The following is a 23774-nucleotide window of genomic DNA, read 5'->3' on the forward strand; positions in this document are numbered from 1 at the left end:
CTACCAATTAGACTGTTCAGGAAGTACCCAATGCTTTCTTAATAATAGCTGAAATGACGTCCGGGTCCTTCGGCACCTTCGTAAAATTCTCACGTCCAGTCTCAGTAACTAAAACATCATCTTCAATGCGCACACCTCCAACATCCCAGTACTTCTCTAAAACATCGGTGTCAATAAACCTTCCGCCAAACCCGAGATTTTCGTCGCCACGGATATATGGATTAATCAAAAATGGCGAAAAGTAGATGCCGGGTTCGACAGTCACAACCATACCAGGCTCCAGGTTGCGCCTGATACGAAGGTACCGGAACATCGGGTCTGGATCGCTGTAGTTAGCCTTACCACCAGTATCATGCGTATCCATGCCGAGCATGTGACCCAGGCCATGCGGGAAAAATGCAGACGATACCCGTGAGTCAAGAATTTCTTCCTCTGAACCACCCTTGAAGATGCCCAACTTCAAAAATCCTTTGACAAGAATCTTATGCGCGAGTAACTGTAATTCTTCCCATGACGCGCCTGGAGCCACAAGTTTCTCGCAAGATGTCTGCATGTCTAACACAAGGTCGTAAATCGCCCGAGCTTCCATCGTCCATTCACCGTCGATAGGAAAAGTTCGCGTGACGTCGGATGCATATTGCTTCCATTCAGCACCAGCATCAATCAGGATCAATTGTCTACCAGCAAAGTCTTCGTCGTTCTTCACATAATGCAATGTCGAGCACGAGTGGCCCGAGCAGCATATAGGATCATACGACTGGTTCTTGGAGCCCGCACGCAACGAGTGGTACAGGAACTCGGCATGAATATGCGTCTCATTTGTGTGGAGGTTCATGGTAGACATGACCTTTAAATGCGCGTGATTCGAAATTGCGGCGGCCTGTCGCATTAAACCAATCTCATATTCATCCTTAATCATCCTTGCTTCCTCCAATGCTTCTAAAAGGTGCGAATCAGCTTCAGCGAGCGCCTTGACATATTTTGGCAGCTCTCCAAGATCTCTGGCATGGCCTGAGCCAGTGAGTGACTCGACGGTGAAGATAGTCCGCCTGCTAAATCCCGAAGCAATATCATTCCCTAACTTATCGCTGTACCTCACATCATCCACGTCAAACTGAGCTTTGGCTTTGTCAATTGAGATCGGTTGCCCGCTCCACATGACCTCGTCAGCATCGACGGGTGGAAGATATAAAACCAGTGTTCGACTGCTCGTGTCGTAAGTAATATAAGAGTCAGGTAGGTCGCATCCAGATAAGTAGTAAAAGTTTCTGTTTTGTCGGAATGGCTGTGTCTGGTCGCAGAACGGCCAATAGACTATGCGCGGTGAGGCAAGTAGCAACACTGGTCCCTCCGCTGCGTTGCTAAAGTACATGGGCGCCAGTTCATATAAATTTTGCTCGACGCGCAACGCGTGTGCCTTGGCTGGATACTTCTCGATTGTCATTGTCCAGGCTTCTTGTAGAGTCATGGGTTGATCTTATATAGTGCGAAAATGCTGACGTACGGCACAATCGATCTCCGCGCACCCCTAAATGCCTCCCAAGTCGTTTGTTTGAAAGACGCGTGGAACTGTACGGCGTCCGCAACATGCATCGCTGATTACACACGATATTACGTGCTACCCCGAGAATGATAACAGCTAAGCCGAAAGAATAATTGACACTGATTAGAGGTACTGAAGAAGTCCCCATAGTAGGGACTCCTATGGTAACATTAGTGAGCAAATACTGAGAACGCGGCTATTGCCGAGTTCGCAAACTGCCTGGGCGATTGAACACGCATCAACTTCTCGTGCACGTCTGTTTTGCCTTCATTCACACTCAACTGCTCTTTAACAGCTGCAATTTCCAGTGGACTATAGAACTATTAACTACAATTACACATACATGTCTATTTCTTCTGTTCTAAATTACCTTAGTACAGCACTCAGCACCGCTGGGCCAGAGGTAGGATTATTAAGTCTGTCGAATCTACAATGTCTAATAGCACTTAGGTATCGGAGCTGAGCATTGCACAAGAAGGGTTTTTTGCTGGTGGCCCTCCGTCCCCACTATACGATGGCGTATTCGAAAAATCGTTTGATGGACGGCTACTGCCAATGCTGGCGCGGTCTCCGAGTCCCTCATCTACAGCTTCTCTGTTAGGACATACACAAATACTGTCATATACACCTATTCCATTGGCTGCTTCGACATTATCACCCAAGCCGCCACGAACTTGCAATCAATATCAGGAGCGCAGGGAAGGCTATATTATTTCGCCGCGTCTACGACGCTCAAAATTGTCGGCTGCAGGATCTTTACTTGAAGGTTTGCGTTTACCTAGCACAGATTGGCATCTCACACAACGACAACCAAATCAAGCTGACCACATCTATGGCGCCGTGGCCACGAGGTCGAATGCGTCGATTCCAGAGCAGAAAGCAATGGAGAGTATCGAGATGGACGAACTGAAGCCTGTGCTAGTTAATTCTCGTGAGTATTCATTTGAATTGATACCCTCTGTCGGAAATCCAAACTATAAGAAGAATGGATGTCGCTGTGCACGTGTACGTCAGGTAGAAAGAGAATTTATGGCGGCGAGGACAGGGGCATTGCGTAGAATCGAAAGTTCTGTGTTCGACGAACTTGAGAACGCGTCAAAGCTAAGGGATCTGGAAGGCAATGGGATTGATGTCGTATCAGAAACAGAGAATGACGTTGGCAAAAGGATCGTGGTGACCGCATTTGATACTATGGGATTGTTCGGAGGAAATTATGACAGCAGCTCTGAGGAGGAAGAATTTGAGTCAAGATTGAAAACCACATTGACGTTCAAGAACGAGGCAGAGCGTAGGGGTGTAGGGCTAAATAGTAATATGTCGGCATTGGCGCGACAGGTGTCTGGTCGCTCTGATGACCAATCGCCATCAGCAATTTTGACATCGCGAGAAGGGTGGCTGCCTATTGGTTCCCTGGAGATGATAGAGGAGCTGAATAACACAAGTCTCAGATCGCGATCGAGTATCGAAGAAAGAGGAGTCGACGACAAGGAGACTGATGATGTTCCGGCCAATGGGAATGTGAGTGCAAATACGGTAAAAGTGTACCCCTTTCTGTCAACAGGAGCGATGCAGCCTCTACTACAGTTAGGTCAGCTTGAGCCTGACATATTTGAGAATGAAATGATAGGGCTTTCTGTTGCTGCCATCAGCGATAACAAGAGCAAGCGAAGTCTATTTTGCATATTCAAGAGAAAACCTCTAGAACGTATTAATCATGAAGCTCTCAATATACGGATACAAGCCAGCCTGAAATCGCTGAGTATTCGGAAATGGAAACTGCAAGCGCGTAAGCATCCGCGCAATATTTTGGCGTCGATTGAGAAACGCCTAGATATATTTACTAAGATATTCAAGTCAAGGAATTCGCGTGATAGGGAGCAACCAGTCCATCCATTATTTGAAGACAGTTTTGATGACTTCATGCCTCTCACTGTATTTTAAGTGAGACGAATTCGCTGTATATACATATTGACAGATTCGATCAGAGCCAGTGGGACTAGCGATATTTGGTATGGTTCATGCACAACGGGCTGGGAAAATGGTGCGATCTTTACCTTCTGATATGTACATTTGGGCATAATGGTTCAGATATCTGTGAACAGAATGCAGTGTGACATTATACACGCAGCTATGATAGCTTAGCCACTTCATCTTTCCATGAAATGCCACATAGTCGACATATTCTCATCGAAAGGTCGCGTACACTCATAATTTCTTCCTTTGTCGCGCCGTTGTTCAGACCGCCCTTTAAATGCCCTTTCAACTGAGGATTCACATCCTGCGGAATTAAACATGCAATGATCACAAATGACGTCTCCTTTGCTGATAGCACATCAGTATATGACAACAACGGTGAGTAGACATGCTGACGAGCATAGTACGCGAGATCAGGGTACGCCGTACTCATTTGTGCTAGTACTCTCCGAGACACCTTCCCATAGACTCGATTCCAAAACTCTGTTCCCCGGCGAACCTCCTCCTCGACTGGTATCTCTGGTCGCATCAAGCCGTCTTCCCGGAATTCGTGAGGTGTCGCATTCCGTAGTTGAATCAATGAGTTAATACTCTTGGGCAAACCACCTAATGCCGCCGCCTTGAGCAGGGCCTCCCGTGTTTTTCGCGCAATGATCCGTACACGATCTGGGTCGGCGGTCGAGCACTCAACAAATAAACTCTCGTCCTCAGAACCAAAACTAGCTGTGGATCCAGAAGGCGACCCCGATGTCGATAATCTCGACCATGTCTCTTGAGCTGAAATGGTCTGAAGCGGGCTTGGATATTGCGCCGCATCATGCTCTATGGCGTAACTGAATATCGCAGGAATCTCCTCGGGTCTATTACACACGCTGAATGTAGCAGCGGCGATGTAATACCATGAACTAGCTAGCAGCGGGGTAGATCGTAGTGATGCTAAGATAGATCCCGTTAATAGAGTCATTGTCCGCTCAACGAGCAATTGCACGACTTTACGGTGACAAGTATTTATATAGTATTTTAAATCCAATATACTAATTGGTGCGTTATATATGCGTGTACATATGCTCAACCGACGCATACATGGGGAATATGAATCCGGCATGCGGAGTTCGTACCAGTCGCCAGTCTTATGTCCCACGTCACGTAGCTGGCCAAGCCGCAACTGCTTCAGACAGGTCCGATAATACTGTACTGAAATGCTGGAATGAAGTGGCAAAACCAATCTTTGGAGGTCATTATCTAAGTGAACAACATATTCAGATGATTTTAAGTGTTGTGAAGTCGTGCCAGCGTACCCCAAATAGTCGTTAAGCCCGGAAGTGCAAATTCCAGGCTGACAATCAGCTCGGCACGAATATCAGAATTAACCGGAAATTTATATCCGTCCCCCCTACTTCAACTCGTTCAGGCCAATGAAAGAACGAATGCAGAACTAAGTTTATCGTTTTAGCGCTGTAGAATTATGGATACACGATGACAACGAATTGCAAATATCTTTTTTTGACCCAACCCTCCTCATTAAGCTGTACAAAACCTTTTGCCGTCCTTCACCCATTTACCTAGACTTAACAATGTCCTTGGATTTAGCAATCTCCTCGTCCTGCTCGACCAGGATGACCTCGATGTGGCACGGAGACGACATGTATGGATTGATACGACCGTGGGCACGGTATGTACGGCGACGCTGCTTGGGGGCTAGACAGTTAATATATCAGCATTAATTCTCCTTAGCTCAGTACGGAGCAAAGAACATACCCTGATTCACTTGGATATGCTTTATGATGAGCTTAGAAGTATCGAGGCCCTTGACCTGTGACGTGTAAATTTCAGTTTCGCACTAAATATGGCATTTTCCTAGCATTCATTCACTCTGAATATCGCATTCCGTAAATGCATTGCGTACAATATTGCATTTAATTCACAGCAACCATTCAATCAAATCGAAAGTGAAAATAACGTACATTGGCGTTGGCCTCGGCGTTCTTCAGCAGGTCAACAATGAAGTTGACACTCTTGACGGGCCATCTGGCCTTGGTAACGCCAAACTCCTTGCCCTGTGCAGTTCGTCCAATGCTTCCTGCGAATCTTCTGAAAGGAATAGCCTGCTTTTTGTCCTTGACGTTGTCGAGGTATTTCAGAGCCTTCTGGAGCTCCCATCCATTGACAGCCTGCGCAGTCTCACGAGTCTTCTTGAAAGAAACTCGTAGGTAGGATCCACGAGAGCTGGCGCTCTTGGCGGGGTTGGCGGGGGTAGCACCGTAGCGAGTCATTGCAATTTGTGGTGATTGTCAAAGAAGTAAATGGCCTGGCCTTGAATAACGGTGTAGTGCCTTTACCTTCACGATGTCGCACACTCGAGTTGGTAATGCCAACACTCACTAAGGAACATCGAGTGACACGTTGCTCGTGACTGCCAATTCGCAACGAATAGGGTTTAGCCCTAACTTTGCATCTTCGCTGGTGAGCCCACAATATTCGGCCATGCAGCAGTTAACGCAGATTACGTTTTCGAAGATTTGTGGAACGCAAAAACTTTAAAATTTCGAGAGATCAGTCGAAAAAATTCAGCAGCTGGAAGTACTGAGCCAATTTCTGCTTATTGGAGTGATCAACATCACTCTTCATTTTCGCACGTCAGACAAGTAGAATGGCATTCACACCAAGAGGAGGACGAGGAGGAGGCCCAAGAGGCGGTGGCCGTGGTGGTGGCCGTGGTGGATTTGCCTCGAGGGGTGGGGTTGGAGGTGGTCGAGGTCGTGGTGGTGCTGGCGGTGGTGGTCGAGGTGGTGGTGAGTACTTTGATTCATGGAGTTTCATATCCAATTATTGTCTGGGGGACTTGCTGCGTATATGCGACTATATGGTGCCTGAAGCTAACTATATGCATATAAGCCCGTGGAGGTAGAGGCGGTGGTCGTGGTGGTGGTGGTGGTGGCAGGGGTGGTAGGGGTGGATTCACCGGAGGAGCGAAGGGCGGATCGAAGGTCATCATCGAGCCTCATAGACATGCTGGTAAGTCTATCTTGGGTCATCTGATGTATCGCGAGTGGTCAGTTGTTTACACAGCTTGCTATAGGTGTCTTCATTGCTCGTGGAAAGGAAGATATGCTGGTTACAAGGAATTTGACTCCTGGCGAGTCCGTTTATGGCGAGAAAAGAATCGCAGTCGATGTCCCTGCATCTACCCCGGATGGTGTTCCTACTAAAGTAGAATATCGTGTTTGGAATCCTTTCAGATCAAAATTGGCGGCCGGTATCATGGGCGGTTTAGATGAGTTTTACATTGCTCCAGGAAAGAAGGTTCTTTATCTCGGTGCTGCGTCTGGCACTTCCGTTAGTCACGTTTCTGATGTCGTCGGCCCGGAAGGTATCGTCTACGCAGTTGAATTTTCGCACAGATCTGGTCGTGATCTGATAACCATGGCCAAGAAGAGACCAAATATTATTCCCATTATTGAGGATGCTCGTCACCCACAGAAGTATAGAATGCTGGTAGGGATGGTCGACGTCGTTTTCGCCGACGTAGCCCAGCCAGATCAAGCCCGTATTATTGCGCTGAACTCTCATATGTTCCTGAAGGATCAGGGTGGCGTCGTTATCTCCATCAAGGCCAACTGTATTGACTCAACGGTCGATGCTGAGACTGTTTTCGCAAGCGAGGTTCAGAAATTGAGGAAGGAGAGAGTGAAGCCACAGGAGCAGTTGACATTAGAAGTATGACATTTCCATTTCTCAGTTCATTTCAGAGAGCGATACTAACAAGCCTGATTAGCCTTATGAGCGTGACCATTGCATTGTTGTGGGAAAGTATTTGAGATCGTCCAACTAAAAAAATTGAGTAAATTTATTGGTTAAATAGTGAGATTGGTTTTGTAAATTATATTCTCGGTTTATGTTCGTTGTTATCTCTATTTGTGGTATCATGTTTTTTAAAAGCAAATACATTATCGGCTTCTATAGGGACTATTTCAGTCATTCTGTTAAGATGCCCGGCGCATTGATGAACTTGTGTTACCGAGTCCAATCTTCTATGTAAGCTACTTGTATACTGCGTAGTGAGGATTAATCACGGCATTTTGCACTACCCTGCTTTGCAAACTTCGTAGTCATTCCATAACGAATCTTTTTGCCATTTCATACAAGTAAAATGAAAAAAAAATGCCCACTTCCACTGAGCTCTCCACTGCTCGTCGTTTACTCTTCCAACAGGGCAAAGTAGGAATTGTGTAGTGACAGCAGCAGAAGTTGTCTATCGCAATGTGTGTTCTTATCTCATAAAGACACGACCCCAAATGATAGTCCCAAAGAAAAGTTTAGTTACCGAAAGCAGTTATGAACGTTGGCGCTAAGCTATATATAGACTAGCTCAATCGCCAAACCTTCATCTCATGGCCCAGCACTATTGGGTGTTTCTTCTAGACGACTGCCGGTCATTCCTTCATCCTCTGGTTCTTCCCAGACAACTACTACAGCTCTTGTTTTCCCGTATATCTTCAGTGATCACCATGCTGGTTGGTTCAATACTTCAGTCTACGGCATTTCTATATGCGATTGCCTCCGCACCTGCTGTTCGTGCTGTCTTTGACTGCAACGCAGGTGTAGAGGGAACGGCCCTCAATCTTACCTCGCTCGCCGGCGATCACTCTGTCAAAGTCATCCGGAGTACGCCTCCATCGACCACTACTATGACGTGGAACATTAATCTATGTGCTCCTCTCACTATTAATGACCAGATGACTGTCAGCATGCAATGCCCCGCAGGAACTCAAGGTAAGTGTATTTTCGACAACTGTTCAATATCATTTGCATTTGATCGTGATAGCTGACAATAACTGTAGTTTGCGGAATCCAGTCCGTTGCTATTGAGGGCCAGGACCCAGTTATTACTCAGGTCATTCCTGTTGCTGGTGACTTAAATGGCTCTACTGGTCAAGGCGAGATCGATGCTGTTACCAATGCCGAGAACGGCCAGGCCGCTGTTCATCTCCGTCTCACCGGCGGCATGTGGGGCGAAGTTAATGAAATGGAGACCGACATCGATTTTGTCTGCGATACTGCTCTCACTGAGGTTACTCATGATGCCGATGGCTATATCATTGGCCTTCAGGTCCTGAGTTGGGACGAGAAGAACCTTCATCTCCAGTGGAACACTTCCGCTGTTTGCAGTGAACAGGTTTTCCTAGTGCAGCAGTCGTCCAGTTCTACCGCCTGGAACGTCGTCAAGTACATCCTCATTGCTGTTCTACTCATCCTTGTCGCCTATTTTGGTATCACTGCCTATGGCAATTACAGAAGGGGTGCAACTGGCGTCGACCTTCTTCCTAGCTCCCAGGCTATTGTTGATATCCCGTATGTCGCCCGCGACTTCGCCAAGAAGGTTGGAAGCGGCTTCTCGACGAACAGCAATAGAGACGGATATGCCGTGTTTTAAGCTACTAGTACTGTAATTTACAATACTAAGAAGTTTCTCTGTTAATCAAGTTGGGACAAGTTAAGGAATTCTCCCTTCATTTCGCGTTTTTGTCTCAGGGGTTTCTTCATCTTCTGCATTTATTCGCATACAGGATAGATTGTGCAAGTGTTTGGCGTAATATTTATAACTTTTTGGTCATCTTTTACTGCTCAGTCTTGGGTCTCGTTTTATTAGAAGTTAGATTGGGGGTCGGAGGGGCGGGGTATGGCGCGAATTGGGAAGATGTGGGTTTGAATGCTAGATGGAGACATATATTTGAATCATGTTGCGGTTCTAAAATGATTGCCTCTTTTGTTTAGTTGGATTTTCGTTTATTCTCGGGTGCTTATTAAGAATTCCATTATTACTTGTAGACGTGTTTAACTAAGCTGATATTATTTTTCTCACTTCCATAATAGTAACGTCATTTTACGAGTCCTACATTTGTTCTTACTGGATCGCGTGGGTTAGGTGTTCCTAGGCAAATAAGCGCGCGAACGAACCGAGTGGGAACATATTTTTGCAGTCCGTCCGGTCTGTAAGGTCGTTCTTGAAGTGACTTTGATTTTAATCGGAAACGTCAATTTGGACCTACCTGCTCTTGCTTGTAGTACTTGGTGCAAGGGACAATGTCACTTAGTCGTGCCGCCTCCGGAGGGCTAGTGACCAGCACTCTTATGTCGGCTGCACGAACTGGGTCAATGAGCCAAAGGATACAATGCTTTAAGATAGTATCATCCGTGATTGCGAAGACTAGAATAGCAAATTGCTCCAGTAGAGGGTATGCTACTGTTCTGGATACGGCAACCTTATTGAAGAAATCGAATGCGAGCAAGGGCACTGGATTTAAGACACCGACGAAACGGTTTTGGGAGAAGGCTAATATCAAGGCTACGGAAGGTATGGGTTCTATTTGTTTGTTCCATCTTGCGGATCCATGTGCATTGAATACTAGATGCTAAAGTGCAACAGATGGCCATCAGATCAACCTCGACGTTCGCCCAATCCGAACTTCTAGCGGCCACCCGTTAATCGTTCCACACAATAAAACTACCCTCGCGCATCTGATTGTGCAAGAATGGGCTACGCTACCGTCCATGCAAATAAAGCCACACTCGCTACCGCTCACGTCTTTGGCCGCCAGAGCGATAGACATCACCAAGTCGGAGAACGCAAAAGTCACGAGAGAAAGTATTGTGGAGTCGCTATTACCGTACCTCGATACTGACACCATGCTTATATTTGCTCCGTCAGAGGAATATAACGGTGCCTTGCGCAAAGCACAGGAGGAGATATATCGACCTATCATCGAGTCGGCCGAAGCGCAGGTTTTTAGAGGTGCAAAGCTGAATTTCTCAGATGGTGACAAGGGACTAACTGGAAACGTGCAGTCGGAAAGTATTAAACGGACAGCAGTGGCATGGGCAAGTTCTTTAGATGTCTGGCAGCTTACAGCATTTGAGCGAGCAGTGCTCGAAGGGAAGTCATTCTTGGGCGGTATAAAGCTTGTTAATCGGGAAATATCAACTAGTGACTTGGCGGAGGCGGTCACATTGGAAGTGGTTCATCAGATGAAGAGATGGGGTGAGGTGGAGGATTCTCATGACGTTGATTGGGCCGATCTCCGTCGGCAGATTGCAGCTGCTGCGGTTTTGGTCATTGGAGACTAGCTTACTGATGTTGGACATGTACATGTACATACATACTAGACGGTTTGTATATTAGTGACCGTCAAGTTCAAGAACATTGACGATGTTGTTAGCAGAAACATATACAAACACAAACAAGTAGTACATAACAACCAAGAAACAAAACGTTTAATCTAATTTGTCAACTTTATATCCAATACGTGCACTATATATTTACAAAACTATTATATAACACCAAACCAAATAACAGACCCAACCCACCAAACTATGCACCAATTAGACTGTCTCTTTAATCGCTCTATCTACCAAATTTGTATCCTTCTCTCCTTTGAACTATAAGCTAGTTAGCTGTCAAATATATATAAGTACTGTGTAGGTGTCGATACGTACCTGAAGCATGTACACAGCGATACGAGATTCCCCATCAGCGACAGCATCAGCTTGTTCGGACAGTTCATCAATAACATGAACAGCAAGACACGTACGGCCAAGGCGCTCATACGAATTTCGCTGAACCACCAGATCAAAGAACACTTGCCCGTCGTGGCGCTTGACTATCACTCTATTACCGACAGCATCGGGAACACCAGTGATTGACAAATTCGCCGGTCCAAGGTTTCGCCATTTCAAAGCGTTCTGACGTAAAAACAATCGGCATTTGAAGTCTTTGATCAGCAAGACTTCTCCGATCCCACTCGAATCACCAGAATTATTACCACTGTGATTGGTACTGTCTAACAATGGATGATACCAAACAGAGGCATGACCACAAAACATGGACGAACCGATACTGCTATGTGACGACGACTCACTGCTTGCAATACTCGGCGCGGACGAGCTATATGGCCGTGAACTAAGTCCGTGAAAATCTAGCCGGCAAGAATTCATGGCGTTGTACATACGATCCGCCTCGATTGCAGTCCGAGTTCGGAACATCGTGATTCCCAAACTACCTGATTTTTTCAGATGAATATCGAAGGCTGTGCTTCGTCGGATATTCACATGCTGATCAAGCGCAATTGTGAGTATGGAGCCGTCATTCGAAGTTGATAAAGCTTTATCTCCAAAATTGAAGTGCACACCGTTCCCATGGCTAATGGACGACAGGCTACTCGGGAGCATACTCTGATCCCCGCCGCCCGTTATTGGCCAGACTTCGATTGCCCCACTATCCTCAGTCACAGTGACTATGACACGAAGCTCTTTCTCGCAAATGCGATCCCATCGTTGCTGTGAACTCCATTGGTAGACAAGGGCGTTGCTACGGAACAATACAATCTTCATACTGTCGGAATTCTGTAAGGTTGGAGACGGCATGGAAGCGGAAGCCGATACAGAGGTGGCATCCTCCGAGACGGAAGCAGAATCGTCCCAGACGGATCCTGAGGAACTGCTGGATGGTGCGTATTGGTATTTCAAATGGGACGAAGGTCGGTTTTCACCGCGCACTAACGAATCTCTCGAAACAGATGAAACTATAGAACCCACAGACGACACGGGAGATAACTGCTGCGGCAGACTTGTCCGTTGTCCAACCTTCAGAGACGCGACTGAATTACACCGAAGGGACATATCCACTTCCTTTTCATAAGCGCTAGCAACTTGTTCACTCGTCGGCGGGAATGATCCCGAAATATTCTTCACATCATAGGTGGACGCCTCATGCTCATCCTCTTCATCTTCACTATCTGACATAGGCTTATCAACAAGAACGTATCGCTCGAGCTCTTGATCTGCAACTGCATGAAGAGTAGCTTTGCTGTCCCGAACGGTAGACGTCCTCGAAGATCGCGACGATCGGGACTCATGTGATAGACGCGAAGTTCCTACCCGAAGAGGAAGTGGAGGCAACGGAGGAGGAGATTCAGAGGCCGAATCAGGCTGGGGACGCGACGGCAAGGGCCCATCGCCCTCAATATTAATTCGTGGGGAGAAAATCTCCACTTCCTGAATAAGTTCATCGATTCCAAATCTGTCCATGTAAGTCGCACGATGTGCAACAGGATTATGAATATCGTCGGACTTCAATGCAACGTCAGTTCCATCGTTTGTAACCACGACATCCTTGCCGGGAGACAGTGGATAACCAGGGGACAGTAGTAGCGGTTGACACGCTGGAGGCTTCACTTCGACATTAATTTTGAGAGGAGAAACTGTAGGAACAGGTGCAAAATCTTGAGTATCCTCTTCACCGGCATAGAGTGCCGTTACTCTAGCCTGATCGCCCTTGTCATCTGCTTTTGCTTCTGGAGCAGGTCCTGTCGGAATCCGCGGAGGTCCAAATGTTTTCTTTTTAGAGTCTGTATCCCCGTACTTCAGAGTGCTTTGCTTCGGAATTGCTGCCTCCGTTTTCGACTCTTCATCTCCCGGCTCAATTTCCTGTTTTTCCGACAGAAGTTCTTCAGACTGGTCTATAGACGGGGATAAAGGAACAGTCGAGAGTGTCGCGGCCTTATTGGTTTCGGCATCAGGTTGGACCTTCAGGGACAATTGGGACTCCGCTGTTCTTGCCTTTCTAGCCGACAGCGAAAAGACATTGAACTTCTTCGGCTTCTCGTCCACTTGCGGTACAACAGGGCTAGCTGGGATAGGAACTGTAATAGAGGGGCTTTTTACGGACTCATTGCTGCCAGAGCCATACTCCGCGACTGCGGGAGCCGTGTTAGACAAGCTTGACCGCATGATTGATCGTGAGAACTTCATATTGCGGAAAACTGCCGTAGCTCGGTTCTGGGCTTTGGAAATACCGTCGTAGGTGATCTCGGTAGATACTCCCACGGGCGATGAGCGATCTGACATAATTGGAGATACAACAGCTGCTGAAGCTGAGGCTCGCTTTCCAGACGTCTTCGGGCGAAGGTAGAAACCACTCGTCGCACTCTCGTTACTAGCGTCAAAATCAGTATTGTCCGCAGCGACCTGACGAGAAGAGATCTTTCGGAAAACGGAGGACAATCGGCTGACTGTAGATGACCCATATTCCTTGCGTCTAGCAAAGCCGAACGACGATTTCGGTCTGCTGTCGGCAAGTGAAATATATGAAGAACCTTCGACGGTTTGTTGGACAGTGGTGGAAGTAGCATGAAAGGTCTCGGGGAAAAATGATCGCTCGGAAGACGTAGATACTCCAGCAAGTGCCATGACACCACCTCGGGACGGAGTTACAACTTGAATCGTCCTCCCTGAAGGCGCCGCCAGTTCATCTTCGACTGAATCAATTCCAGAAATGGATGGCTTTGTCACTGACTTAACTGCCAATTCCTTAATATCTTTCTCGGGTCTATTATTCTCGGTGATTCTCGGTGTCGCAAAGTCTCGCTCGTTGTTGGCAACTTTCTCTAAACTGACATCCGTGGCCTCTTCCACGACTTCGGCTGCCCGACAAGTTTTAGCTTTCTGTTCAGCGACATCTGCAGCTTCTTCTTGCATTAAATCTGGGGACTCTTCTTCCGTGAGCACCATACCCTGTATAGACGATGACTGACGTAAGAGCTCCTGACGCCGTTTATACGGAGATGCTGAGCTTGAAAAACCAGCGATCTTGGAATCAGCAGAGATCCTGCTAAACCGGACCTGCACTTTTTGAGACGCGGCTTGAGTGACTTGCGCAACCATACTACCATATTTAAACACAGAATGCCGTTTTTTCTGTGGAGACGTATCGCTGACGATATATGGCTTTAATTCTGGTTCCTCAAATAATCGCGGGCTTTGCAGTTCTGATTCGAGAATCTCAGCAGGCAACAAGACGCCATCAGTCTCTGCTGACTTGGAACTGCCGGTGGAAATTTGCAGACCTCCAAAGTTCGAAGTACTTAGATGTCGCTGCGCAGCTGACGGTAGATCTGGCGCAGGAGGGAATATTTCTTGGAATTTCGCTGCCCAAGTGTTCCTGTTCTCCATTGAAGAAAACTCGAGTTCAAGCACGCTACCGTTGTATGCGGTTAAAGCAATTGCAGAATCGCTCGACCCAAGGCTGTATACCACGTCGGCGCGGCGAAATGTGGGAAATAGAAGGTAGCGATGAAATTCATGAAGCTGACAGACGGCGAGGGCGTCAGACATAAAAGGTTCCGTGATGAGAAGAATCTCTACAGGGAGGCCAGAAAATGTTTTTCCGGTGCGATGAGTTAAATGGCATTGGCAATATGAACGCATCGAGATCAATTGCGAGTTAAACCAAGAAGCCTGAGCAATAATCAATCTCTGATCAAAACCAGGACGTCCACACCATTAAAAATGACTTACCACCGGCTGCAAATTGTCGAAACTCCTAACACGCGAAAAGTCAACCTGAAGTTTGGCGACCCTCAATTTCTCACTCTCGACCTTGACCCGAGCACTAGTAACAAGTGCACGATATGTTGACGCTGGCACGGAAATGTTCTTCATGTTGGGCAGGAATTCTTCTAGTTTCTAAGGAGGGAGTTAAGCGGGAACACAGTTAACAATACTTGGATGTCATACCTTGAAGAACTTTGAGTAAAACCGAAGACGGACTAGTGGTCGCCGTTTGAGATATATCATCTCTTGCGTCTCATCTGGGTTGAACATATACTCCTTGATATACTGATTGTAAATTGGGGCCGCTTCCTCCGCCTGACAGTCATTAGTTGTCTACAACTGTCGATTCGAGTAAGATAATATACCCATTCCAAAATTTTCGTATTAGACGGCTCGAGAGCGCTGTGAGAAATTAAGAGTTCCTCCACGAGCCTGACAGACCGCATGGACCCAAGGTCTCGAACGTACTGGACCTCGGTGGTCTTCAATTCCTCAAATAAATCGTCCACTGTCAATGCATTGAAACGTTGGAACGAATAGCCCGTACCAGTTGACATTAAGGTAACAGGCCGCGACATGCTCGAGGTCGCAATGCTGGACGAAGTAGTGTGAACCATGTTGCGGATCTCGAGAGGTGTGAACCTAACCGCCGTATATGAAGACAAAACGACGTATCGCGAAAATGAACAGTAGACGAGACAGAGAAATGACGAAGTGGAAGTGAAGAGGGCTAATAGAAAGGACACCGTGCTGCAGTTCCAAAGGGGTCCATATGGAGTTTAGGCAGTTACCAAGGGGGAAGGCCGGTCGACGAGTGTCGGGCACAGTAAACACTTAACATTAAAACGACGCGTCCGCGAATGGCCAAAATCATCGTTTACCCGGCCCTAAATGTGGATATCATATCTTATGCACATGCATGCATGCATACCTGCCAGCTGAGCAGTACTAGTGTCGTCCGTTTATACAGCGAGGGTCAGCCTGTTGCATTGCTGGATTTCTTTAATCAAAAAGTAGGAAAACATACTCATACTGGTTGTGGCCGAAAAGATGAATTCTTTGTTCAAATTCTCTACAACGCGTAAACGGGGTTAGGGTGGGGCTTTCGACGCGTGCGTGACGCGTAGTCTCAGCATGGCCTTGCGGTTTAGCGAAGTTAAACATGCCTCATGGCAGCAAGGGGGCGTTCGGTGCGGCTTGGCCTAGCCGGTGCTACCAATTTGAGCATGATATCCAACGCGCGCCAGGATACGGTTGACATTTACGTTAAAATTTGCATCTAATCAGCCCATTGAGGCGCTCTAACAAATGTTCCGTTTCCTGATTATAAGTTTACTTATTTATAGGACGACATACCAGCATATCTTGCATCTATGCAACTCGAATAAGCAAAGTAACGTCTTTGCGGCCATACAATGGCGAGCGTAGTGTTCCTGACCTCTCTATACAGCACACACTTGTCAACAGTCATCGCATAACTGGTGTAATGTATCTGCGCCGCGGAATTACATCGCGTGTAAGTCAACGTATTAATCGGAAAGTTCCTGTCAAGGACGCCTGCCAAAAGTGTGCCACGATGAATTTGAATAGTATAATCACTCGGTGGGCTCACGACGACTTACTCGGTCTTACATTGCGTAAGTATCTATATTTTGCGCTCCCAAATCACATTCTCATTCTCGCGATCCTGAAAGAGATACGCATGAATACATTCGCTGTACGTCGCAACATCAATTCCCGCGACTGAGTTATTTAGCAGGTGCAGAGAAGTTGACTTTCCTGCGTTAAAAGTCAGCATAGATTTCACGTGCACTGGTTTATTTGGTTGAGACATTTGCATTCCTCTCCCTCATGAATCCTCCAGATCCCCGGTGTGAGTGACTGAGTGTGTCGTTGATGCCGCTTGTCAATGACGTATCAAGATATGATCATGTTTGAATTATCAGTAGCCTTGGAATGCAGTGATGACCATGTTGTCCACAGGCCTCTTGAGACCATAACGGCGCTATTAGATTGTCGGCGTTAGTATAACCTCGCATGTGGATCGTGGATTTTCGAATGGCTGAGCAAAAATATATTACCACAACTGTGAGGGCTGCATTTCCTCGTGCCATGAGGTACTTGTACGATCCAACGACCGTCATAAGTTAGCCTCGTCGGAGGGAGGATGGATTTACATTGATCTTTTTGCGTTGTGCTGTGCTGGATTTCAGAAGGAGACATGGGAGGAGGTGATTAACACATATTCAATCATATGGACGACATTCCCATTCAAGAGGCAAACGCATTCTATTGGGTCGGACATGGCGATTAGGCGTTATGAATAAAGGAAAACTTGGATATATCTCCTATTCTCCTTGCTGTGATCGACGAGTTGCAGATTCCACAACCAAATGTTTCTATTGGTCATTCAATGGCGGTAGACAAGCGTATGGTTGGTCTTGTATTATTGTAGATAGGGTAGCTAATAATATTGACGCCTTGGTTCTGCCCCCACCATCAAAGGTCATGTGAAATTACGTCCTGACTAATAATGATCGAGAAATTTCCGGATTGCATCTAGCGCATGGCTTCACGCCGCCCTACTTTTTCCGCGAAGTTAGGACAGCAAGCGCCACAGTGGCCCGTGCCCTCGGGTTTACTACGTCACCAAGCGTGGTGGTTACGAATTATTATCGTGCAACGGCGTTCGCTTCTGTTCTATTATTATTGACCCGCACCGCTGCAGGACTCACACTTAACTTAAGTTGTCCCGAGATTATCCGATGACCAATATGATGCAACGATGCATGTGTTAAGCCGCACTAGCATATAACTGCGTCAGTACGCCCCAACTCGAATAACGGCACACTTTCTGGTATATTATCGTTGAACATTACTTTATTCCAGGGCCATCCTACATCATCATGTCTTCTTTAATAGTACTCCGACAAAGTTCAACACGTGCTGCTGCGTTGTGTACGTCCCCTTCCTTCATGTGCATAGCAACATCCCTGCCTAGAGCTACTTTCGTGCCCCGCTGTCACTTCTCCGTCTTCTCTTCCGTCCGAAATTCTGGTTCAGCGACGTTCACAGGCAATGACGCGGCACAGATTCCTACTATTCCGCAGGATGAGAAGCTACGAAACGAGACACTAAAGAGCTCGGGAACTGAAAAGGAGAAAACATCCCTGATGAAGCCGGATAAGCACGACTACTTCACAGAGGCAACATGGCCACATCCTATCTATACTGTCGAGCAAATGAATGCCATTGATGTTGCCCACCGAGAGAGCAGGACGTTTTCTGATAAGGTCGCTTTGTTCGCCATCAGAGTTTTGCGAAAGTCATTCGATATTGCGACAGGATACAGGCATCCAAAGCCTGGCCAGGAGGGCATGACGGAATTTCGCATGACTGGTGACAAGTGGTTGATTAGGTTTGTCTTCCTGGAGAGCATTGCGGGGGTGCCGGGAATGGTGGGTACACAGTAGACAAGAGAATTGTGATTAAATTTCTAATTATATTCGTTAGGTTGGTGGTATGGTCCGCCATCTTCACTCACTCAGAGCCCTTCGACGTGACAGAGCATGGATTGAAACATTGCTAGAAGAAGCCTATAATGAGCGTATGCATCTGCTCACCTTCCTCAAGCTACACAAGCCGGGCTGGTTTATGCGACTAATGTTACTTGGCGGTCAAGGCGTCTTCTTCAATCTCTTCTTTATATGCTACCTGATTTCGCCTAGAACGTGTCACAGGTTCGTGGGCTACCTTGAAGAAGAAGCTATTGTGACCTACACAAGATGTCTTGAAGATATCAATGCTGGACGACTCCCCGAATGGCAGAAATTGGAAGTTCCCGATATTGCCAAGCAGTACTGGAAGATGCCTGATAACTGCACCGTAGAAGACTTGATCCTTTACGTCCGAGCCGACGAGGCCAAGCATAGAGAAGTCAATCACACCCTTGGTAACTTGGACCAAAAGATCGACAGAAATCCATTCGCACTCAAGATTGACAACGGCAAGCCGCAGCCAACTAAGGGATTGGAAAATATCAAGTCTACTGGCTGGGAGCGTGATGAAATAGCTGCTTAATCATGTAGGATATGTACAGTGATAAAAGGCAGTTTTACCGGTATAATAGAGAATGGCATAAATTGAAATCCCAATTCAAGTAACAGTGCATATCAACTGTCTAATGGGTTGATGTTGGCATTATTAGGTGTCAAATTGCTTTAATTGAAAATATTGCGTGCAGATTGAACTGCTTAGGTATAGAGTATTGTTTCTACCATCTTCCTGACCGTATCACAAATCCTGTCTCATTGCAGATTACATCTATAAATTTGTAGTCAACTTTATCAACTCGGCTTAAATATGGCCCAGCTGTGAATCACATTAGAAGCAAACCTCATTCACAGGGGATTGTTATCGCGACCGCTTACATTTCATTGCTTCTATGAGTCGCTCTAGGTTGTGGGCTGCACCCTGTGCTTCGCCCTTGACGGCTCCATTCTCTATCGTCCGTTAATAGACATCGGGTCGGCAATCATTTTCGACGACGATTAATTGCGTACTTGCGTTTAAAACCCATCCTGTCGTATCCCCTATCCTTAACGCTTTTCGCTGCAGTTTATGATAAGCCAATATATCAAAGTTGATAACGCTAGGCTGGCAGTAAATACCTCGACAAATCTCCTGAATCCGACGCCTTGGACCTAATGACTAATTTAGTACAATATCGCTAAATGCGGCAGTATGCAACGCGGTACAGCTTCATACCCGTCCCTGAACCTCGAAGGCAATTCTTCGAACGGAATCCATTTTATGTAAAAGCAATCTCGACCTTAGAACCGGTATGATGCAACCGTGGTATTAACAATAGTGCTACGAGTCAAGAAAGTAAGGCATTCTAGTTAGATTTCGTCGATTGTCGGGAGCCGCTGCGTCATAGTTCGACCGAAATAGCGGGTTACGAAGCAAAAACCGATGTCGACAGTGACGCACAGTTACCCTGCTTTTAGACCTGCATCAAGGCAATAATGTATCCTGCATGGTGGAGATACCGAAGAACTTGCACATTAGCATGATCTCCTCAACGACATGAGTATGCCTATTCGCACCTATGCACATCTAAGCAACGCAAAGTAGATACATGAGCCTGTCACATCTATGCGAATTACCAATATCATATTTACAATTACTATATAATGCATATGCCAATGATTCAAAAAGCCTCCCGGGCTAGAAACAGGTTATATAACCCACCTACTTTTTCACCTTGTCGTCATTGGCTGTACTCGTCTTCTCGGTCTTGCTCTTTGCCATGAGTGTCAGTTGATTCAATCTGCGCTCTTCAATCTCTTCCTCAGTTAAAATCTTGACTGCGGTCTTCGAGAACACATATGAAAGACCACTTAATATCGTCGTGGCGGCAACAATGTACCTGCATTACATCTGTGTCGGCAGCTATTCGCAACTCTGTAGTATACCTCGAACTTACTCTAGACCACTGATTGCTTGCAAGGCTAGGGCCTGCGACCCAACCGTGAGTGACGGTAGTGCTAGTGGTTTCAACACGCTGACGGCAATGAGTCCCATCTGGAGAGCCGTGTTGTATTTGGAAATAGTCGTAGGCCGGACCTCGGCGGAAGGGATACTGAAGTCCCAATATCTCTTCATTGTCTTTGGGGGCGGAAGAGAGACGTACCGGTAGTATATAGCAGACAATCCTAGAAGAAAATCACGTCCGAAAATAATTGTTGCAATCCATACTGAAAATGTCAAATGAAGTCTCAAAAGGAAATAATTTATCACTCACTAGGCAAGTTCCCGATCCAAGCCAAGCAACCAGTAAGGGTGACCATTAAGATTTTATCCGCCATGGGATCCAGAACACTGCCAACGATGCTTTGCAGTCCATATTTCCGCGCAATGAAGCCGTCCAATAAATCCGTAAAGCAAGCATATATGAAAACTGGAGCAGCCCAGACGTGATTGCTCTTTAGCACTAAGTATCCAATTACAGGTGCGGACACAAGCCGGGAAAACGTCAGAAAATTCGGGAAGGTGTAGATATTCTCTCGGAAGACAGGATTCTTTGGCTTTGGCATCCGGTCTAGTGCTTTCTTGACGGCATTCTGAGTCCTTTCCTTCGTGTCCCGGTACAGTTTCTGCCGATACTCTTTCCGATACGGGCGATTAGACTTGGAAGGTTCCTGATTCAGTTTTGCTGACGATGAATACCACCTTGGGTGCAGTACAGTATCTTTACGTGCCTGCCAGATAAGGGTCCTAGTTGGAAATACAATTTCTGAGCAATTTCTATAGGTCGTTTTGCTAAGTTTCGACAAAACATGGGACGAGGAGTGCCGCGACCGTAGGATAGTCGACAACATGTTCATACTCGGCTGTTTCCAAGCTCGACTCCTTGGATCTATTAACTTATTTCAGAGTGTTGCTTAGCTGCTGCCCCCGAGCTCGCATTCGTGGCCGTAGTGATGCCCGCTCAGGTTGGTTATGGCCGATTGTGCTATTGACTTCTGAATTAACTACCGGGAGCGCGCGTTGTGAAACTTTCCGTCGCGTGGTCGCAAAATACAAAATATTAACACCGAATGCAACATAACTGACGCGGGCTACGTCACTTATGGCTCTATTTCTACATTCATCCCCGTAATAAATGCGATAGTTTCTAAGTCAATTACTCTCGAAGAGAAGCAAGCAGAACAACTCCGATCCAAAATGTCTATTTACCCTTCCTCCTGGTTAACGACTATATAACACTCAAATTCCCACAATCAGCACCTTTTTATTACCGAATACCGAAAATACCCAAACCGAGAACTTCAGAATTATTCACATACTATAAGCCAAAAGATGAAGTCAATATCCCACATACTCAGCGTGGAAGATGCCCAGCGAAATTATCTTTACGGTAACTAGCAAAATAAATTAGCAAACTTATAACAGAAGCCAGGCTGTAAGTAGCAACGTACTCAAGGTGCACAAAAGCACGTTCGACGATTGGAAGCGTCTCCAACGCATACTGCAAGGCCTCTCCAACGTCGTGACTATCTCTCAAAGTCATTTTCTCACTTACAAGCACGTCGACTTCGACATTAACCCTATCGCCAACGTAATAGGCATTTAATGCTGAAACTTGGTAGATACAGCCTGCGAACCGCATGCACAAATACAAAATCACCTGCCGGTCAATGGGATCCGCAGAGGCTCCAGTTAAATGTTGGATATGTTCGAGCGATCTGCTTCAATTAGTCAACTTAACAAAATTATACGCACATGGAGACATACGTGTCAGCCCATGATACAATAACATATAACGATAAGATAATAGCGCCTAGAGGGTCAAACCACCATAAGTGTCCAAAATGAGCCAGCAGAGGAAACAGAATAGAGAATGTGTTGAAAATAACATCAGTCAGAGCATCTTGCGCTAAGGCCCGAACCGAGCTGGAATTCACTGAACGGCACCATAGCCATGCCGCAAGTTTAGACAATATTGTCAAGATCATTATGATAATTGTCGATAGGCCAAGGTCAATGGTTGTACCAGCGCCTTGATATAAGCGCCGAAGAGCCTCAATGGCAACCTGGATAAAAGATACAATCATAATGATTGAGAATACAAGGACACCAATTGGCTCCAATCTCGAGCGCCCAACAGGAACTATATATCCTCATCAGCGGCTTGAAATATATGACTTGTGCTCGAGCTGTCTACTTACAAGCATACTGTAGACGCCAGTGTTGTGACTGAATGAATCTACAATGATCACGATTAGAAATGATTGGTGGAAGCAAACAACAAAATTCCCAATCGAACATACGTAGCAGTCGTCCAGATGATAGCTGTCGAAAGGAAATCAAGAGCCGAATCAACCAAAGACGCCACAATCGAGAGAGAGTTCGACAAGATGGCGACAGCTGCTTTGCCAGCAAGCAACAACACGTTTAATGCAAAAATAATTATGATAGCGAATCGTACCACAGAGTCTTGATCTGGATCATAGCCTAGAAGAGGCATACTCTCTTCATCAATATGTGCCGGAACATCCAGTCGCCGTCTCTGTGAGTTGTCATCACCGTAGACCTGGAGCACGTTCTGTGGGATCTTCGAATCTAACAGTCGATCAATCTCAATATATCTGTCTATCAATTCATTCTACATTTAATTAGCATTCTCTCAAATATAGTATAGTGTTACCCACCTGCTTCTCATAAAAAGATCTCAACTTTCTATTCATTTGCTTCAAGTTTTCCTCGTCAACTCGGTACTGCTTCCAGTCTACCAGGGCTTGACTATTCCCAATGAGGGTGTGCGATCGTAACTCCAGTAAGTTGGTCAGCCGCGATATGGAGTCTATTTTCTGCAATTTCGACGGAGCTGCCATCGCAAATGAAATCAGGTCCGGCGATATTTGCGTAGGTCCACTTCCCTCAACGATGAAATCAAACATGGCCGGCCGACGCATCGCCGGCGACGACGCGAGCGAGATGTAGCCGGGCTCAGGTTCTGAAATAAATCTTCCCTTCGGAGACGCCATGCATGTAGATAGCACCGGACAGACTAGATATATTAGGTATTGAGGATTACTAACTTAAATAGCACCTATCATTCCGTCGAGCGTGACTTAAGAAGATATAAGCCTTTAGTCACAGCCCAGACAGTGTTAAAATACAACCACTCACTAACTTTCCATCTAGATGATCCGTCAAAAGCCGCCGCTCCTCCTTCAATATCTTACTGGCCCCGTTGCTGTTACATTTATGTCGTATGTTGCATACTTTTATCATATTTAAGTGTACGCACGAAACCAAATCAGATCTACCATTTGATAATGTCCTGTCGAAATAATAATAT

At 46.3% G+C, this 23774-nt stretch overlaps 12 protein-coding genes across 12 annotated transcripts; 5 read left to right on the top strand and 7 right to left on the bottom strand.

The window, feature by feature from the left end:
- Positions 1-16: 16 nt before the first annotated feature.
- Positions 17-1444, bottom strand: V1513DRAFT_460106 (peptidase M24, structural domain-containing protein; the record flags this gene model as incomplete). The annotated part of the gene is made up of 1 exon (XM_066899810.1): positions 17-1444. The coding sequence occupies one exon, from the start codon at positions 1442-1444 to the stop codon at positions 17-19; it is 1428 nt and encodes a 475-aa protein (XP_066751814.1).
- A 442-nt stretch (positions 1445-1886) lies between these two features.
- Positions 1887-3484, top strand: V1513DRAFT_426997 (uncharacterized protein; the record flags this gene model as incomplete). The annotated part of the gene is made up of 2 exons (XM_066896197.1): positions 1887-1946; positions 1994-3484. The coding sequence occupies 2 exons, from the start codon at positions 1887-1889 to the stop codon at positions 3482-3484; spliced, it is 1551 nt and encodes a 516-aa protein (XP_066751815.1).
- A 187-nt stretch (positions 3485-3671) lies between these two features.
- Positions 3672-4481, bottom strand: V1513DRAFT_383414 (AhpD-like protein; the record flags this gene model as incomplete). The annotated part of the gene is made up of 1 exon (XM_066895140.1): positions 3672-4481. The coding sequence occupies one exon, from the start codon at positions 4479-4481 to the stop codon at positions 3672-3674; it is 810 nt and encodes a 269-aa protein (XP_066751816.1).
- A 594-nt stretch (positions 4482-5075) lies between these two features.
- On the bottom strand, positions 5076-5790 carry V1513DRAFT_383417 (60S ribosomal protein uL22; the record flags this gene model as incomplete). Its single annotated transcript, XM_066895141.1, has 3 exons — positions 5076-5215; positions 5276-5330; positions 5482-5790. 3 exons carry the CDS (start codon positions 5788-5790, stop codon positions 5076-5078), a joined length of 504 nt encoding a protein of 167 aa, XP_066751817.1.
- A 661-nt stretch (positions 5791-6451) lies between these two features.
- Positions 6452-7593, top strand: V1513DRAFT_450494 (YDL014Wp-like protein). The gene is made up of 3 exons (XM_066898823.1): positions 6452-6532; positions 6597-7234; positions 7293-7593. The coding sequence occupies exons 2-3, from the start codon at positions 6626-6628 to the stop codon at positions 7347-7349; spliced, it is 666 nt and encodes a 221-aa protein (XP_066751818.1). The 5' UTR covers positions 6452-6532; positions 6597-6625; the 3' UTR covers positions 7350-7593.
- Positions 7594-8025: 432 nt separating this feature from the next.
- V1513DRAFT_383493 (autophagy-related protein 27) lies at positions 8026-8951 on the top strand (the record flags this gene model as incomplete). The annotated part of the gene is made up of 2 exons (XM_066895144.1): positions 8026-8290; positions 8359-8951. The coding sequence occupies 2 exons, from the start codon at positions 8026-8028 to the stop codon at positions 8949-8951; spliced, it is 858 nt and encodes a 285-aa protein (XP_066751819.1).
- Positions 8952-9673: 722 nt separating this feature from the next.
- Positions 9674-10642, top strand: V1513DRAFT_460111 (uncharacterized protein; the record flags this gene model as incomplete). The annotated part of the gene is made up of 2 exons (XM_066899811.1): positions 9674-9872; positions 9945-10642. 2 exons carry the CDS (start codon positions 9674-9676, stop codon positions 10640-10642), a joined length of 897 nt encoding a protein of 298 aa, XP_066751820.1.
- Positions 10643-10765: 123 nt separating this feature from the next.
- V1513DRAFT_472678 (uncharacterized protein) lies at positions 10766-15522 on the bottom strand (the record flags this gene model as incomplete). The annotated part of the gene is made up of 5 exons (XM_066900173.1): positions 10766-10954; positions 11012-14809; positions 14870-15037; positions 15089-15220; positions 15271-15522. The coding sequence occupies 5 exons, from the start codon at positions 15520-15522 to the stop codon at positions 10898-10900; spliced, it is 4407 nt and encodes a 1468-aa protein (XP_066751821.1). The 3' UTR covers positions 10766-10897.
- A 2032-nt stretch (positions 15523-17554) lies between these two features.
- V1513DRAFT_450505 (alternative oxidase-domain-containing protein) lies at positions 17555-19252 on the top strand. The gene is made up of 2 exons (XM_066898824.1): positions 17555-18363; positions 18419-19252. The coding sequence occupies exons 1-2, from the start codon at positions 17812-17814 to the stop codon at positions 18983-18985; spliced, it is 1119 nt and encodes a 372-aa protein (XP_066751822.1). The 5' UTR covers positions 17555-17811; the 3' UTR covers positions 18986-19252.
- Positions 19109-19894, bottom strand: V1513DRAFT_450510 (Acylphosphatase). The gene is made up of 5 exons (XM_066898825.1): positions 19673-19894; positions 19576-19608; positions 19468-19516; positions 19336-19407; positions 19109-19276 (listed from the first exon to the last, which is right to left on the bottom strand). The coding sequence occupies exons 1-5, from the start codon at positions 19712-19714 to the stop codon at positions 19179-19181; spliced, it is 294 nt and encodes a 97-aa protein (XP_066751823.1). The 5' UTR covers positions 19715-19894; the 3' UTR covers positions 19109-19178.
- Positions 19895-19944: 50 nt separating this feature from the next.
- On the bottom strand, positions 19945-21597 carry V1513DRAFT_450512 (CDP-alcohol phosphatidyltransferase-domain-containing protein). Its single transcript, XM_066898826.1, has 3 exons — positions 20712-21597; positions 20394-20664; positions 19945-20336 (listed from the first exon to the last, which is right to left on the bottom strand). Exons 1-3 carry the CDS (start codon positions 21292-21294, stop codon positions 20159-20161), a joined length of 1032 nt encoding a protein of 343 aa, XP_066751824.1. The 5' UTR covers positions 21295-21597; the 3' UTR covers positions 19945-20158.
- On the bottom strand, positions 21598-23609 carry V1513DRAFT_450514 (cation efflux family-domain-containing protein). The gene is made up of 6 exons (XM_066898827.1): positions 23122-23609; positions 22741-23075; positions 22639-22676; positions 22205-22580; positions 21889-22155; positions 21598-21831 (listed from the first exon to the last, which is right to left on the bottom strand). Exons 1-6 carry the CDS (start codon positions 23455-23457, stop codon positions 21792-21794), a joined length of 1392 nt encoding a protein of 463 aa, XP_066751825.1. The 5' UTR covers positions 23458-23609; the 3' UTR covers positions 21598-21791.
- Positions 23610-23774: the final 165 nt, after the last annotated feature.

The sequence above is a fragment of the Lipomyces chichibuensis genome (assembly GCF_038497645.1).
Source record: "Lipomyces chichibuensis strain CBS 12929 unplaced genomic scaffold V1513scaffold_35, whole genome shotgun sequence".
NCBI classification, from domain to species: Eukaryota; Fungi; Ascomycota; class Lipomycetes; order Lipomycetales; family Lipomycetaceae; genus Lipomyces; species Lipomyces chichibuensis.